The 12,221-nt window shown below is 43.9% G+C and overlaps 2 protein-coding genes and 1 long non-coding RNA gene across 3 annotated transcripts in view; all 3 read right to left on the bottom strand.

Moving 5' to 3' along the window:
* Positions 1-12,221, bottom strand: part of LOC146968310 (uncharacterized) — a 156,499-nt gene that overhangs the window by 5,091 nt on the left and 139,187 nt on the right. The window lies entirely within an intron of this gene.
* On the bottom strand, positions 4,597-5,397 carry LOC146968315 (uncharacterized). Its single transcript, XR_015034206.1, has 3 exons — positions 5,260-5,397; positions 5,027-5,150; positions 4,597-4,824 (listed from the first exon to the last, which is right to left on the bottom strand). It is a non-coding gene; the product is annotated as an uncharacterized LOC146968315 (long non-coding RNA).
* On the bottom strand, positions 7,678-9,848 carry LOC146968314 (uncharacterized). The gene is made up of 6 exons (XM_085759124.1): positions 9,818-9,848; positions 9,235-9,270; positions 8,501-8,767; positions 8,173-8,421; positions 7,948-8,099; positions 7,678-7,849 (listed from the first exon to the last, which is right to left on the bottom strand). The coding sequence occupies exons 1-6, from the start codon at positions 9,846-9,848 to the stop codon at positions 7,745-7,747; spliced, it is 840 nt and encodes a 279-aa protein (XP_085615250.1). The 3' UTR covers positions 7,678-7,744.

The following is a 12,221-nucleotide window of genomic DNA, read 5'->3' as shown; positions in this document are numbered from 1 at the left end:
TGCTCTGGTGTTATGGAAACTGCAGGAAGGAGAGCAACAGACTTTGTGGTGGAATCCTATGATGGAAAGATCAAGGTCAAGCTTCCAACTCTCATTGAGTGTGAAATGATTCCAGACGACAGAGATGAAATCCCCACACCTGAAATAGCCCGCTATTTCCCCCATCTGAGACATTTGACAGATAAGATACCACCTCTCAATGAAAAGGCTCAGATCTACATCCTGCTAGGAAGAGACATTTTACAAGTGCATAAAGTGAGGCAGCAGCACAACGGTAACCATGACGACCCCTACGCCCAACGTCTTGACCTCGGGTGGGTTATTGTAGGAGACGTCTGCCTGGACCGAGCTCACAAACCACCCAGTGTCAGAGTCTACAAGACACACACACTGCCTAATGGACGGACATCCATGTTAAGTCCTTGTCCTAACAAAATACAAGTGAAAGAGACACTTAACACAAAAAACACTCACCAACCAAGTACTGTGGACTGCACATTCCAAGGCGAGGAGACGGAAAAACTTGGAGCTACAGTCTTCGACAGCCACCCTGATGATGAAAAGATAGCTTTGTCAGTCGACGATCAAACATTCCTGGACATCATGGACAAACAGGTTTACATGGATCAAGCGAACAGCTGGGTAGCACCACTGCCATTCTGCAAACCCCGCCGCCGTCTTCCAAACAACAGAGACATGGCTCTGCGACGACTCTTGTCTCTCAGACGAACACTAGACAGACGCACAGACATGAAAGAACACTTTCTGGAGTTCATGAAGAAAGTGTTTGAGAATGACCAAGCAGAGCTGGCACCAGAATTAGAGGAACATCAAGAAAGGTGGTACTTACCTCTATTCGGAGTCTATCATCCTCAAAAACCAAATCAGATCAGAGTGGTTTTTGATTCAAGTGCCAAACATGACGGTGTATCACTGAATGACGTGCTGCTCAGCGGGCCAGACTTAAACAATGCCCTGCTGGGTGTTTTAATGCGCTTCAGGAGAGAGAACATCGCAGTCACCGCTGACATTCAGCAAATGTTTTACGCATTTGTTGTTCGCGAAGATCATCGTGACTATCTACGATTCCTTTGGTATAAGGACAACAACTTGAACAACAACATCACAGAATACAGAATGAAGGTGCACATATTTGGCAACAGCCCCTCGCCATCAGTTGCCATATATGGTCTAAAAAGAGCTGCACAAGAACATCAGGTTGAATACGGCACAGACAGTAAGGAGTTCGTCATGAGAAACTTCTACGTGGACGACGGATTGACGTCGGTTACTACAGAGGAGGAAGCCATCGATCTGCTAAAGAGGACTCAAAAAATGTTAGCAGCATCTAACTTAAAGCTCCACAAAATCGCTTCCAATAGCAACAAAGTCATGACAGCATTTGCCCCTGAGGATCTTGCAAAAGACTTAAAAGACCTCAACTTAGGAGCAGACCCTCTCCCGCTTCAACGGAGCCTCGGACTGATATGGAATCTGGAGAGTGACAGTTTCAGTTTCCAAGTGTCCCGCGATGAGAAACCGTTCACAAAAAGAGGTATCTTATCAACAGTTCAGAGCCTCTATGATCCACTGGGCTTCGTGGCTCCCATCACAGTTCAGGGAAAAGCTCTGGTCAGAGAACTGTCGTCTAAAGAATATGACTGGGATGATCCCCTCCCGTCAGACAAGCAAGAGGCCTGGAAGCTGTGGAAAGAGTCCCTCCTGGAATTAGAAAAAGTACACATCAAAAGAAGGTATGTGCCAATCCCTCTTGCATCATCTAAAAATCGAGAGCTTTGTTTATTCTCTGACGCCTCCACACAGGCTATCGCCGCAGTAGCCTACCTACGTGTCACCAATGATGAAAACAAGTGCCACATAGGATTCATCATGGGCAAAGCAAAGTTGGCGCCGCATCCAGCCCATACAGTCCCACGTTTGGAGCTGTGTGCCGCTGTCCTGGCAGCTGAGATGGCGGACGCGATCTGCAGTGAGATGGACATTGAAATACAAGCCGTGAGATTCTTCACTGATAGCAGGATTGTTCTCGGCTACATCCATAACACCTCCAGAAGATTTCATGTGTATGTTGCCAACCGGGTCAATCGCATCAGAAAATCAAGTCAGCCTCAACAGTGGCAGTATGTTGCCACCGAACAGAACCCGGCGGATCACGCCACCAGGCCGAAGTCTGTAGACGTCCTCAGAGCTTCAAACTGGTTCTCAGGTCCTGGATTCCTGAAAAACACAAGTGAGTCTCCACACAGCAACAGTTTTGATCTTGTGGATCCTGAACATGATGTTGAAGTCCGGCCTCAGGTTGCTGTCAACTACACCAAAGCTACAGAAGGTCAGTTCAGCTCAGCACGCTTTGAACGATTTTCTAGTTGGAAAAGATTATTGCAAGCTATCACAAAACTTATTCAAGTAACAAGAACATTCTCAAAGACACATAAAGCAGATGCTGTTGATGCACGGTGGCAAGCTAAAACAGTTGTCATTCGCTGTGTCCAGCAAGAATCCTATGCAGAAGGGTTAAACTGTTTGAGAGACAGGATTCAGCTCTCAAAGAAGAGTCCACTGAGAAAGTTGAATCCTTTCATCGACGAGGATGGACTCCTTCGGATTGGCGGACGCCTTACCAACGCTGACTTACCAAGAGACGAGAGGCATCCTGTCATACTGCCAAAAACACATCACATCACAACTCTCATAGTGAGACATTACCATGAGGACATTTTCCATCAGGGCCGTCACTTAACTGAAGGTGCCATCCGGTCAGCAGGAGTGTGGATAGTGGGAGGCAAACGGCTGGTGTCTAGTGTCCTCCATAACTGTGTGACCTGCAAAAAACTGAGAGGGAGGTTAATGGAGCAGAAAATGGCACCGCTACCAGCTGACAGACTCACCTCAGAACCACCTTTTACCCACGTCGGACTGGACGTCTTCGGGCCGTGGAGCATTGTCACTCGCCGCACCCGTGGAGGCAGCGCTGAAAGTAAGCGATGGGCAGTGTTATTCACATGCATGAGCACGAGAGCGACTCACATCGAAGTGTTAGAGTCGATGTCCACTTCAAGTTTTATAAATGCTTTAAGACGATTCTTTGCAATTCGTGGACCAACAAAACAGCTTCGCTCTGACAGAGGCACAAACTTTATTGGAGCGTGCAGAGAATTAAAAATCAACACCAGTGATCCAGAGCTGACAAGTTACCTTGACAAACAGGGCTGCACGTGGACTTTCAACTCCCCCCATTCATCCCATATGGGAGGCTGTTGGGAAAGACTGATAGGAGTAGCACGTCGGATTCTGGAGGGGATGTTGCTACGGTCTGACACCAAACACCTCACACACGAAGTGTTGACAACACTGATGGCAGAAGTCATGGCCATTCTAAATGCCAGGCCGTTGACTCCAGTGTCAACTGATCCAGACAATCCTACTATATTGACACCTGCAATGATTCTCACTCAAAAGATGACTCCAGTGACAGCTCCTCCAGGTGACTTTGATCATAAGGATCTTCACAAAAATCAGTGGAAACAGGTGCAGTGCCTGGCAGAGAGCTTCTGGAAGCGATGGAGGCAGGAATATCTGGTGACTCTCCAGAAACGTCACAAGTGGACTGATGAAAAACCAAGCATTCAAGTGGATGATGTAGTCCTGATGAAAGACAGTCAGGCTCAGCGGAACGACTGGCCAGTTGGACTTGTGGTAAAGACATTGCCCAGCAAAGACAGCATGGTTCGCAAGGTTGAAGTTAAAGTTGTGAGACAAGGAACAACAAAAACCTACATCAGGCCCATCTCAGAACTTGTTTTCCTCATGTCTAAAGACTCATAAAATGATGGATATTCTGATAAGTAACAGTGGTGTTGATAAATGATGATTGATTGTGTATTTGTTTAATCTAATAGTTTGGGTTAAGATGTTTATAGTGGTATTATAATATACCAGGCGAGGAGTGTTCCGCCTTGCGGCGTTTTGAGTTTAAGTTCCTAGTCGGACCCTTTAGAGGGACGGACCTACTCAGACAACAAGGAAATCACACTGGGCTAGCTGCTTCAAAACAGCGCTGGTTAAGTCTTTGTCTGTAAGTAATTACACAACCACATTATAGTTATTGAGAGATTTATATGTTTACTTTAATTAATACGGTGTATTACTTTCATTGTATCAGTTTTTACGAGTTGCACTCGCGGTAAATGTGTTTCTCATGCTGCCGCCGTAGTACCGAATTTGCCCAGCAGAGGGCCGTGGCGCTACACAGATTTATTTACATCTGTTCATCTTGTGAAAGTGTGTTTATTTTATTGCTGTAAAGAGACAACAGACGTTATATTTAGTAATGTTTATTTCTCTGTCTGTTTTGCAGTCTTACAAAAAAGTATGAGAGAATTCTGCGAATAAAACTGAGGAAAAAGAATACAAACCTCAACAAGACTTCCGGAGTCCCTCATCATTGTTATCTATCTGTCTAGCTAACCTAATGCGAGGGCAGAATACTGTTCCCAAAAAGTGTCAGAGATGTGTCTATTTTCTGAGATGGCTAATGTCCCCCAACATGTGCCAGACAACAACTCTCACCTTTGACCTTGAGATTCACTCTTCTCCCACTCAGTAAGTCTACATGCTTGTTGTAGACTCCAGCCGTCAGGTCTTTATTCATTCTGTAAACCTGGTCCTGTTTTACAGAGCCGTTCTGATGCTCATGGACCTTCCTGTTGTCTTCGTCTGTCCACTCCATGACGTCTTCAGACAGATTAGCATTGGTCTGGAAGGACAGCGGGGCAGACTCTGCTCCCTCCTCCACCGGTTGGTCTGAGGGACAACAAACACATGATGATAAGATCAAACAGCAGCAGCAGCAGGTTTTAATCTCTGACCTGAAGGACAGAACCAGAACCATGGTTTGAATTATGGGGGGTATTGATGGGGTCAAAACTACCTAATTAAGACAGAGACCCCTTCCAGAAGTGATACAAATGATAGCTGCTCAAATGACAGCACACAAACATCCTACCTTTTGGGATTGATTTACTTTTAAGAATTTTAATGCAGCAGGCGACACCCAGAGGAACATACAGGAGAACCAGAAGAACCATGAGAACACAGAAAACGAAGGCTTCAACTGTGTCGGAGTAGCCCTCTGTGGACGAGATGAACATAAACAACAACATGACCCCTGTGAGTAAATCATCCCTGACCTTTGACCTCTGACTGTATGTACCATAGGTGTTAGGGTGTGTTGCTGACCTTTGACCTTCAGCTGTATGACTCTCAGTGTTTGTTTATGTCCAAATGCGGAGACGATGCAGGTGTAGCTGCCGCTGCCAAAGAGTGGGAGGTTACTCAGAGTGAGACTGAGGTCTCCACTGGTCAGAGCGTCAGTCCTCATGGGAGGTCATCGCGCCTCCACAACACCGTTGGGTTTATGGGTAAAGGAGACTCCTCACAGGGCAAGAGGACTGACCTCCACCTCCCCCTGTAGGCCTCCACGGTGTCTCCATGCCTGGACACTGAGGACAGAGACAGGAATATGGATGGAATAGTGACGTCTACATGAGCTAGCAGCTAGAGGCAGGAAAGTGGTTGCATGAAAAAGCCATTGGGGGATTCTTACTTGAAATCATGGATAAACAGCAATGAACGTTGGTACACAATGGTCTACTGATCAACACTAGCCATACATGATCAAGCTGTTATTTGTCTGATATACCAATCATTAACCAAAACTGCATGCCTTCTGCAAAATGTTTTATTTAAACATTTGCTGATCTCAGCATAATTATGACAAAACATCAAATAACTTGTGTGCATACCATCTGTGTTCTTAATCCTTTTATACAACATGATGATGAAAAGAATAACAGCAGCCACAAACAGGGGAACCAACAGACCCAGGATATGACCCAAAGTTCATAGGTGAGATATGAACTTTGGGTCACTATCGAAAGAACAAGATCTCTGTGTTTGATACCTGTCTGTTGCTGTTAACTGAGCGCAGAAGAATCTGAGATATGTAGACACACAAAGTTTAAGCAATACTATGTAGGATTTGTGGTCCTGGTACTCTAGTTGAGAAGAGCAACTGTCTGCTACCGGTGGCTTTCCCAATCAGGACAAAGCTCTAAAGAAGCCTTATCTCCATCAGGTTTAATGTCATGTGGCATGGTGATGACAGATAACCTTTATTCATCAGAAATTCAGTTGTTAAAGCATCAGTAAACAACAAGAGCAAATAATATAATATGAAAAAGAGACACACTGTGCTGAATACAACACATGCTGCTTTCTGGGCAAATTGAATAGTAGGCAACTGGACTAGTTTTTGTCTGGGAAGACGTTTTGCTTCTTATCCAAGGGGTTTCATCAGTTTGTACGCAACGAGTCTCAAGTAGGTCCAACTAGTGCGGACTAGTGAGACTTGTTGCCTACGATTCAATTTGCCCAGAAAGAATGATGACCTGGATGAATGAGAGTATCCATTGACACATGCTGCTGATCAACACTTTGTTCCTAGAAAACAAGATTGAGAGAAATGAAGTTGGGGGTTTTTCTTACCATGGAGGAGCATCACAAACACCACAAACATCTTCATCTTTGTCCTGAACTCTCTGACGGACCATCAAGACTGTCTTTCCTCCGACTACCTCACTGCTCTCTGCTCTTTCACTTTCACCTGAACAGGTGGGTGGTGGGCGGGGCTCAAAGCATGATGCAGGTTTATCAAGCAGGAAGTGGGAGGAGAGAATTACAGCAAAGGATTGTGACCTGTGATGGTTCAGAAGGTGTTGGACCAGTTCTCCTGGATGAGGTCCAGAGAACCACAGATCGGCTCTGAGATCATACTTCTGAGACCTGCAGGTCTAGTTTGTTTCAGAATGAAGCAGCTGCATGTTTCAAACTCTGACTCACTCCAACACCTGAACAAGTGACACTCAGAGGAATGACAGCACTCACTTCCTGTTGACTCTGAACTCTTTTGTGCCCTCTGGGCCACCGTACATCTCTATAAAATTGAAATAGCCTAGCTGTATTGAATCAGCAGTCATACAGAGGCAGATCACAGGTATAAGGTCAGGTAAAAAATAATCAATAATCAGTATTTATCCACATATAAGTATTTAACTGAGGTGTCAATTAAATTAAATTAAATTTTATTTGTTAGAGAGGGACAATGTACATTGATTAACATTTTAGAAATAAAAATGTAAATGTACTCAATTCTATCGTTATGTCTGAGTATCAACTGCAATGACGTCTGACTGGACCAATGCTATGTAGTACATTAGTGTAGAACCAGAGGCTGCTGTTAACTTAAAACTATCTATAAAGAAAATGTTGAAAATACACAACAAAGAAAACAGAACAAAACAAAAACAAACAAACTGAGCACAGCAGATCAGAAACAAACAAAGAGGCTTCCAGGATACAGAACAGCAGGCAGCAGACCATGAGTTTATGTGGGATATAATCCTTCCTGTCTTAATTTACAAGCTCCATCAATGAATCTAGCTAGAGCATAAATCTCCTCTTTAGAAAACAAACACATCATCATTACTTTTTAATTTATTTTGTGTAGTTACACATTTATGTCCTATGCACTCTTATTTTGAAAGTTTTACCCTTTACTTCCTCTTCTCTGTTTGACTGTTTTTTGCTAAATGACGTCACCAGTTCAAAACAATGAAAACATTTATTTCATCAACTGGATCGGAAACAAAAAGAATCAAACAGGTTAGAAGTGATGCTCTGTGGTGGCGACATCATCGTAGTCATCGTCCAATTCCTGCTCAACCAGGGAGGGTGGGGTTGTCGCCAAGGAGACGGTCAGGAGACGCCCTGCAGTCACAGCAGGTTGGGAACAAAACATGGAGAGTGTCACAGACCAATTGATTAATTCATAAATTCATTATTGATTGATTGATTGGTGAATTGATTGTTACATCTCTCTCTCTGTCGATACAGAGACACCATGATGACAGTGGAGACGACGTACACCACCAGCAGACGGAGCACAGTGAACACAAGATAGAGGGAGGAGGAGGCAGGGGGAGGGGAAGAAGGAGGAGGTGGAGTTGTAGCAGGTCTTTCTGTGGAGAGATTCACCTGGTCAGGTAAATATGTGGATGAATAAGTGGTGAAATCAATGATGAACCTTCTTACCTGTGACAGTGATCCAGCTGGGTGGAGACCCTCCATGACCTGTGATGTCACAGCTGTAGAGGCCTTCATCAGACTTGGTAACATGGTGGATGGTCATGTGACGTGTAGGCTCAGTCCTGATGAGGGAGCCATCTTTATAGAAAGCAGCTGGGGGGTTGGAGGGAGGGGTCTCCTTTGATTGACAGCTCAGAGTGACATCATGTCCCTCCATCACAGGGAGGACAGGACTCTGCAGGATCACTGGTCCACCTCAACACAGAGACAAAGTACAGCAGTTGATCCATTTCCACACAGCTTCATCAACACTGACTCCACAGTCTGATCTTACCAGTCACAGTGATGTTGATGCTGCTGCTGCTTGTTGCTCCCTCTCCAGACTCACACCAGTAAACTCCGCTGTCTACTGGGAGGATGTAGCTGATTCTACAGGAGGAACCAGTTGATCTTCCCCAGTTGACTCCACATTCAACTCTGGTGTCTCTGGTTGTGTTCCTCATCACCTTCCATCCAGCAGAGCTGTCGTCCTCCTCACAGCTCAGAGACAATGAGTCTTCTTCAAACAGTTGAGAGCTGCTGGGACTCACAGTCAGACGAGCTGAGGTGGGGGGTGTAGCATGATTAGATGTAATGTTTTGTATGTTTTACAGTTGTCATCTTTGTGTTCAACTTCAGTCGGGACATAACCAGCCTGTATCTAAGTTTGTAAGTTTGTGGTTTTTTCTCAGGCACGAAACTGAAGCTACAGTTCCTCTAACGGCCACTAGAGGGAGTCAGTCCCATAGACTTCCAGGTAACACATGAGATAAACCCCCACTCCCCCACCCCATCCCTGACAGTGCCCACATCCTCTTTCACGTGTACATGAATAAACCAGGTCCCTGGCTGCTCTCTGATGGACTGGTGTCCCTTTGAATCTGTTCAGGCTACACCTTTTGGTTGCATGTATTAGCTACTGACCAATTTGCATTTTGTCAGTCTCTTTTTTTAATCGACCAAATGAATAAATAAACTAAACTGTTCATCTTATAGACCTCAGACCTGTGTGAAGAGGCGTTCACTGACCTGTGCCTGTGGAGCAGCACAGCAGACAGCTCAGACCTGCAGAGACACCACAGCTAGACTTAGAGGAAGACAGTTGTTTCAGAATAAAATCTTACAATTCATTCAAACAATATACAGACATAAGACTGATGGTAAAAGCTGTGAATTCAATGCTTCATTATGTCCTTTCAAAATAAAAGTAGAAAACCATATTCACATATTAGAATATTTTGATCACAGAACATTTGCAGAAGACAACAGTATTATATAGAGCTATATCATTGGAACAGACTCCCTCTTTATCTTATTGGTATTGATAATAAATCAAGATTAAAAAATACACCCAAGAAAGGTTTCACACATAAAGAAATCATATAAGATAGATTATATATTTTATTAAGGGTTTAATCCTATTTGTTGTACTAATGAATAGATCGTTGTTGATAATGTATATTGTTGTAGTTTGACCTAATTGTTCAACTATTTTGACTTGACTTGTCTTGTGATTTAAAGTTAGACTAATGGGGATCCATGTACAAATAAACAATTAAACAGTGATGCAAACCAACATGTGATCTATGTAGAAAAACAAAGAGCAACTCACAGAGCAGCTTGAGCAGAGATGAATCCTCCATCCTGATCAGCTCACCGTCTCTGCAGATTAAACCCTCGTCCTTCACACATTGATACAAGCAGCTGCTTCTGAGAATAGAGGAAGTGAGCTGCAGGTGTCGGTGTCTCTGTCCTCTGCTCTGTTTTAGCTCAGGACTGTGGTCAGAGGAGCTGCACGCCATCACCAGCAGGACAGAGCTGTGGTTTCACCAACGTGCATCAGTTCTAGAGAGAAAACATCCTGTGGACTGTTTGTCACCATGTGTAGTGACCTTCCTCTTCCCCAAATCAAATAGTAACTTTCCCAACACTGTGGCCAAACACTGACACAAACAGCTGCCTCTGAGAACAGATGAAGAGGAAATGAGCAAGGGGCCTCATTTATCATTGTGGATACACCTTTTTTTACACCCTTTTCCCCCCGTTTTGTGCGTACGCGCTTTTCTCCGCCAAATTTGGGATTTATCAAACCAAAACCTGACGGGAAAAAGTGCGGACATTTACACCCATTTTGACCCTGGCGTATCGTGATTTACACCTTTATTGAGGAACAGGAGGAATTGGCGACACCGTTGCTGAGTCAGAGAACTGCAGTGTGAGAGGGAGAGAGGAGCGGAGTACATTTAGAAGAGCAGTAATTGTGGTAGTGGTGGACCGTTGATGTTGGCAATCCAACCCGCTCTATAATAACACTAGGCTCTATGTTAATTGATAAACAGAGCGGATTGAGGATTTAGCTTTTTTGCTTTTACACACTAGTGTGACGTCCGACAAGGATCAAACCCGTCAAGTTTAAAAACACATCGGCAGCAGCGCACACTGATCTGCAGCTACTGAGACTGTTATTATTCTGTCACCTGAGTTAAGGAGGTGTTTGGAGCTGACGAGAGAATAAAGAGTGAGACAACACGGCCCTGAGGAGGAACTGTGAAGGACTCAGCTGTAATGGAAAATGACCTAAACCGAGTCCAGTAGAGCTGTAACTGTGTAGTGGAAAGCCATGCAAAGTAATGGTAACTATCCTGGAAATGCTGCTTTACATTGTTTTAACATCGGTAGGTGTAAAAAACACATAGGTGTAAAAAAAAAAAAAAAAAAAAAAAAAAGATTTTCTGGGATAAAGGGGCAGATTACATAATATTATTCTTCTTTCTGCTCCCGTTTGTTGAGATTTGGGAGGTTTTTGTTTTTATTGTAGCTTATTAAAATGCAAGATCATTTTTCTGACTGATTTATTGCCTCATGTCGCCGTGTATGTAGTTCCGCTTCTTTCCCCCGCCCTCCGCCCGTTGTCACTTTGTTGTCACTTTGTTGTCACTTTGTAGCCGCTCCACAGAGAGAACATGGCTAATTAATATGCACGTGCTGACCATAAATGGCGTTCTGGGGGTGGAGTAAGAGGTGTGTTCACGTGTGCACCATTCTTGGGTCCGGTGTGATTTATCAAAGGGAAATTGCGGAGAGTTGTGCGTCCGCACAGTTTGATTGATCTGAAAAAGGTGTAAATATTTTGGGTGTACGCAATTTTCGTCTTTTCGCCGTACGCAAAAATTTAGTAGCAGTTTTACACCCTCTTTGATAAATGAGGCCCCATTGGTATCTCTGTTTAACCTCAGCTTCATGACTTTACCACACCAAACACCTTCGACTCATTTTCTCACACATTAAAAACCTGTTGACTCTGCATCTTGGGTGCACATATGCAAGATTGATACCTCAACTATGTTACATATTTACCTTAACTAACAAGGGCATTTCATGAAGAAAATGTGTGTGAATGCTGAAAGCAGCGGAACATCCTTGCTGAAGCAATGCCGAAAAGTACAACTTGCAATCTGGGTGATGAACGACTTTAAAAGGGGCTAAAAGGAGTAGAAATGTTGAATAGGCAGAATAACATGTAGGGAAAAAAATACATTTAAGTGTAACAGTTGACGAGTTTGAAGAGTTTAAGTCTGCTGCAATACACTGGAACCTGACAGCTAAAGAAAACTGATGAAGCAAAGCTAACATAGCTGAAGCCACAACTGGGAATAGATTTAAAGTAGAACTTGTGAGAAGGAGTTTGATTTTACAGAGCACTATAAAAACTCTGAACCAGAGCTCACAAATTAAAGTTTGGGTGGTTTAAAGTGAGAACTAAACACAAGACACAAGCAGCTCTTCTTAACCTTTGACCTCAGGACGTTTCCCGACCAAGGCTTCACAGCTAGTCAGCCCGCTGAGTCCCTCCTTGCTTTCCTTTTGTTGTTCATTGATGTGTTGATTAAAAGAAGTGACCACCTCTGACCCATCTTCACTTATACAAAAAAACTTTATTACAAGAAAAAACAATGTCCAAAAAACCCTGCTGAATCTGAGAGGATCTCTGGTGCCGAATGTGAGATCTCCGTCAT

Source organism: Trachurus japonicus, chromosome 18 (assembly GCF_045865225.1).
Source record: "Trachurus japonicus isolate A0001 chromosome 18, Traja_1.0".
Classification (NCBI taxonomy): Eukaryota; Metazoa; Chordata; class Actinopteri; order Carangiformes; family Carangidae; genus Trachurus; species Trachurus japonicus.
Note: the sequence above shows the minus strand (reverse complement) of the source record. Positions and strands in the feature narration are given on the sequence as shown.

What these genes read in the sequence shown, in the direction of transcription:
- LOC146968314 (XM_085759124.1), bottom strand. Translation starts at nt 9,848, where the DNA reads ATGGAGGATTCATCTCTGCTCAAGCTGCTCT. An exon ending in CATCAACATCACTGTGACTG is followed by an intron (nt 8,422 to 8,500) that starts GTAAGATCAGAC and finishes CTCTGTGTTGAG; the next exon opens with GTGGACCAGTGATCCTGCAG. An exon ending in GACAGAGAGAGAGATGTAAC is followed by an intron (nt 7,850 to 7,947) that starts AATCAATTCACC and finishes GCTGTGACTGCA; the next exon opens with GGGCGTCTCCTGACCGTCTC.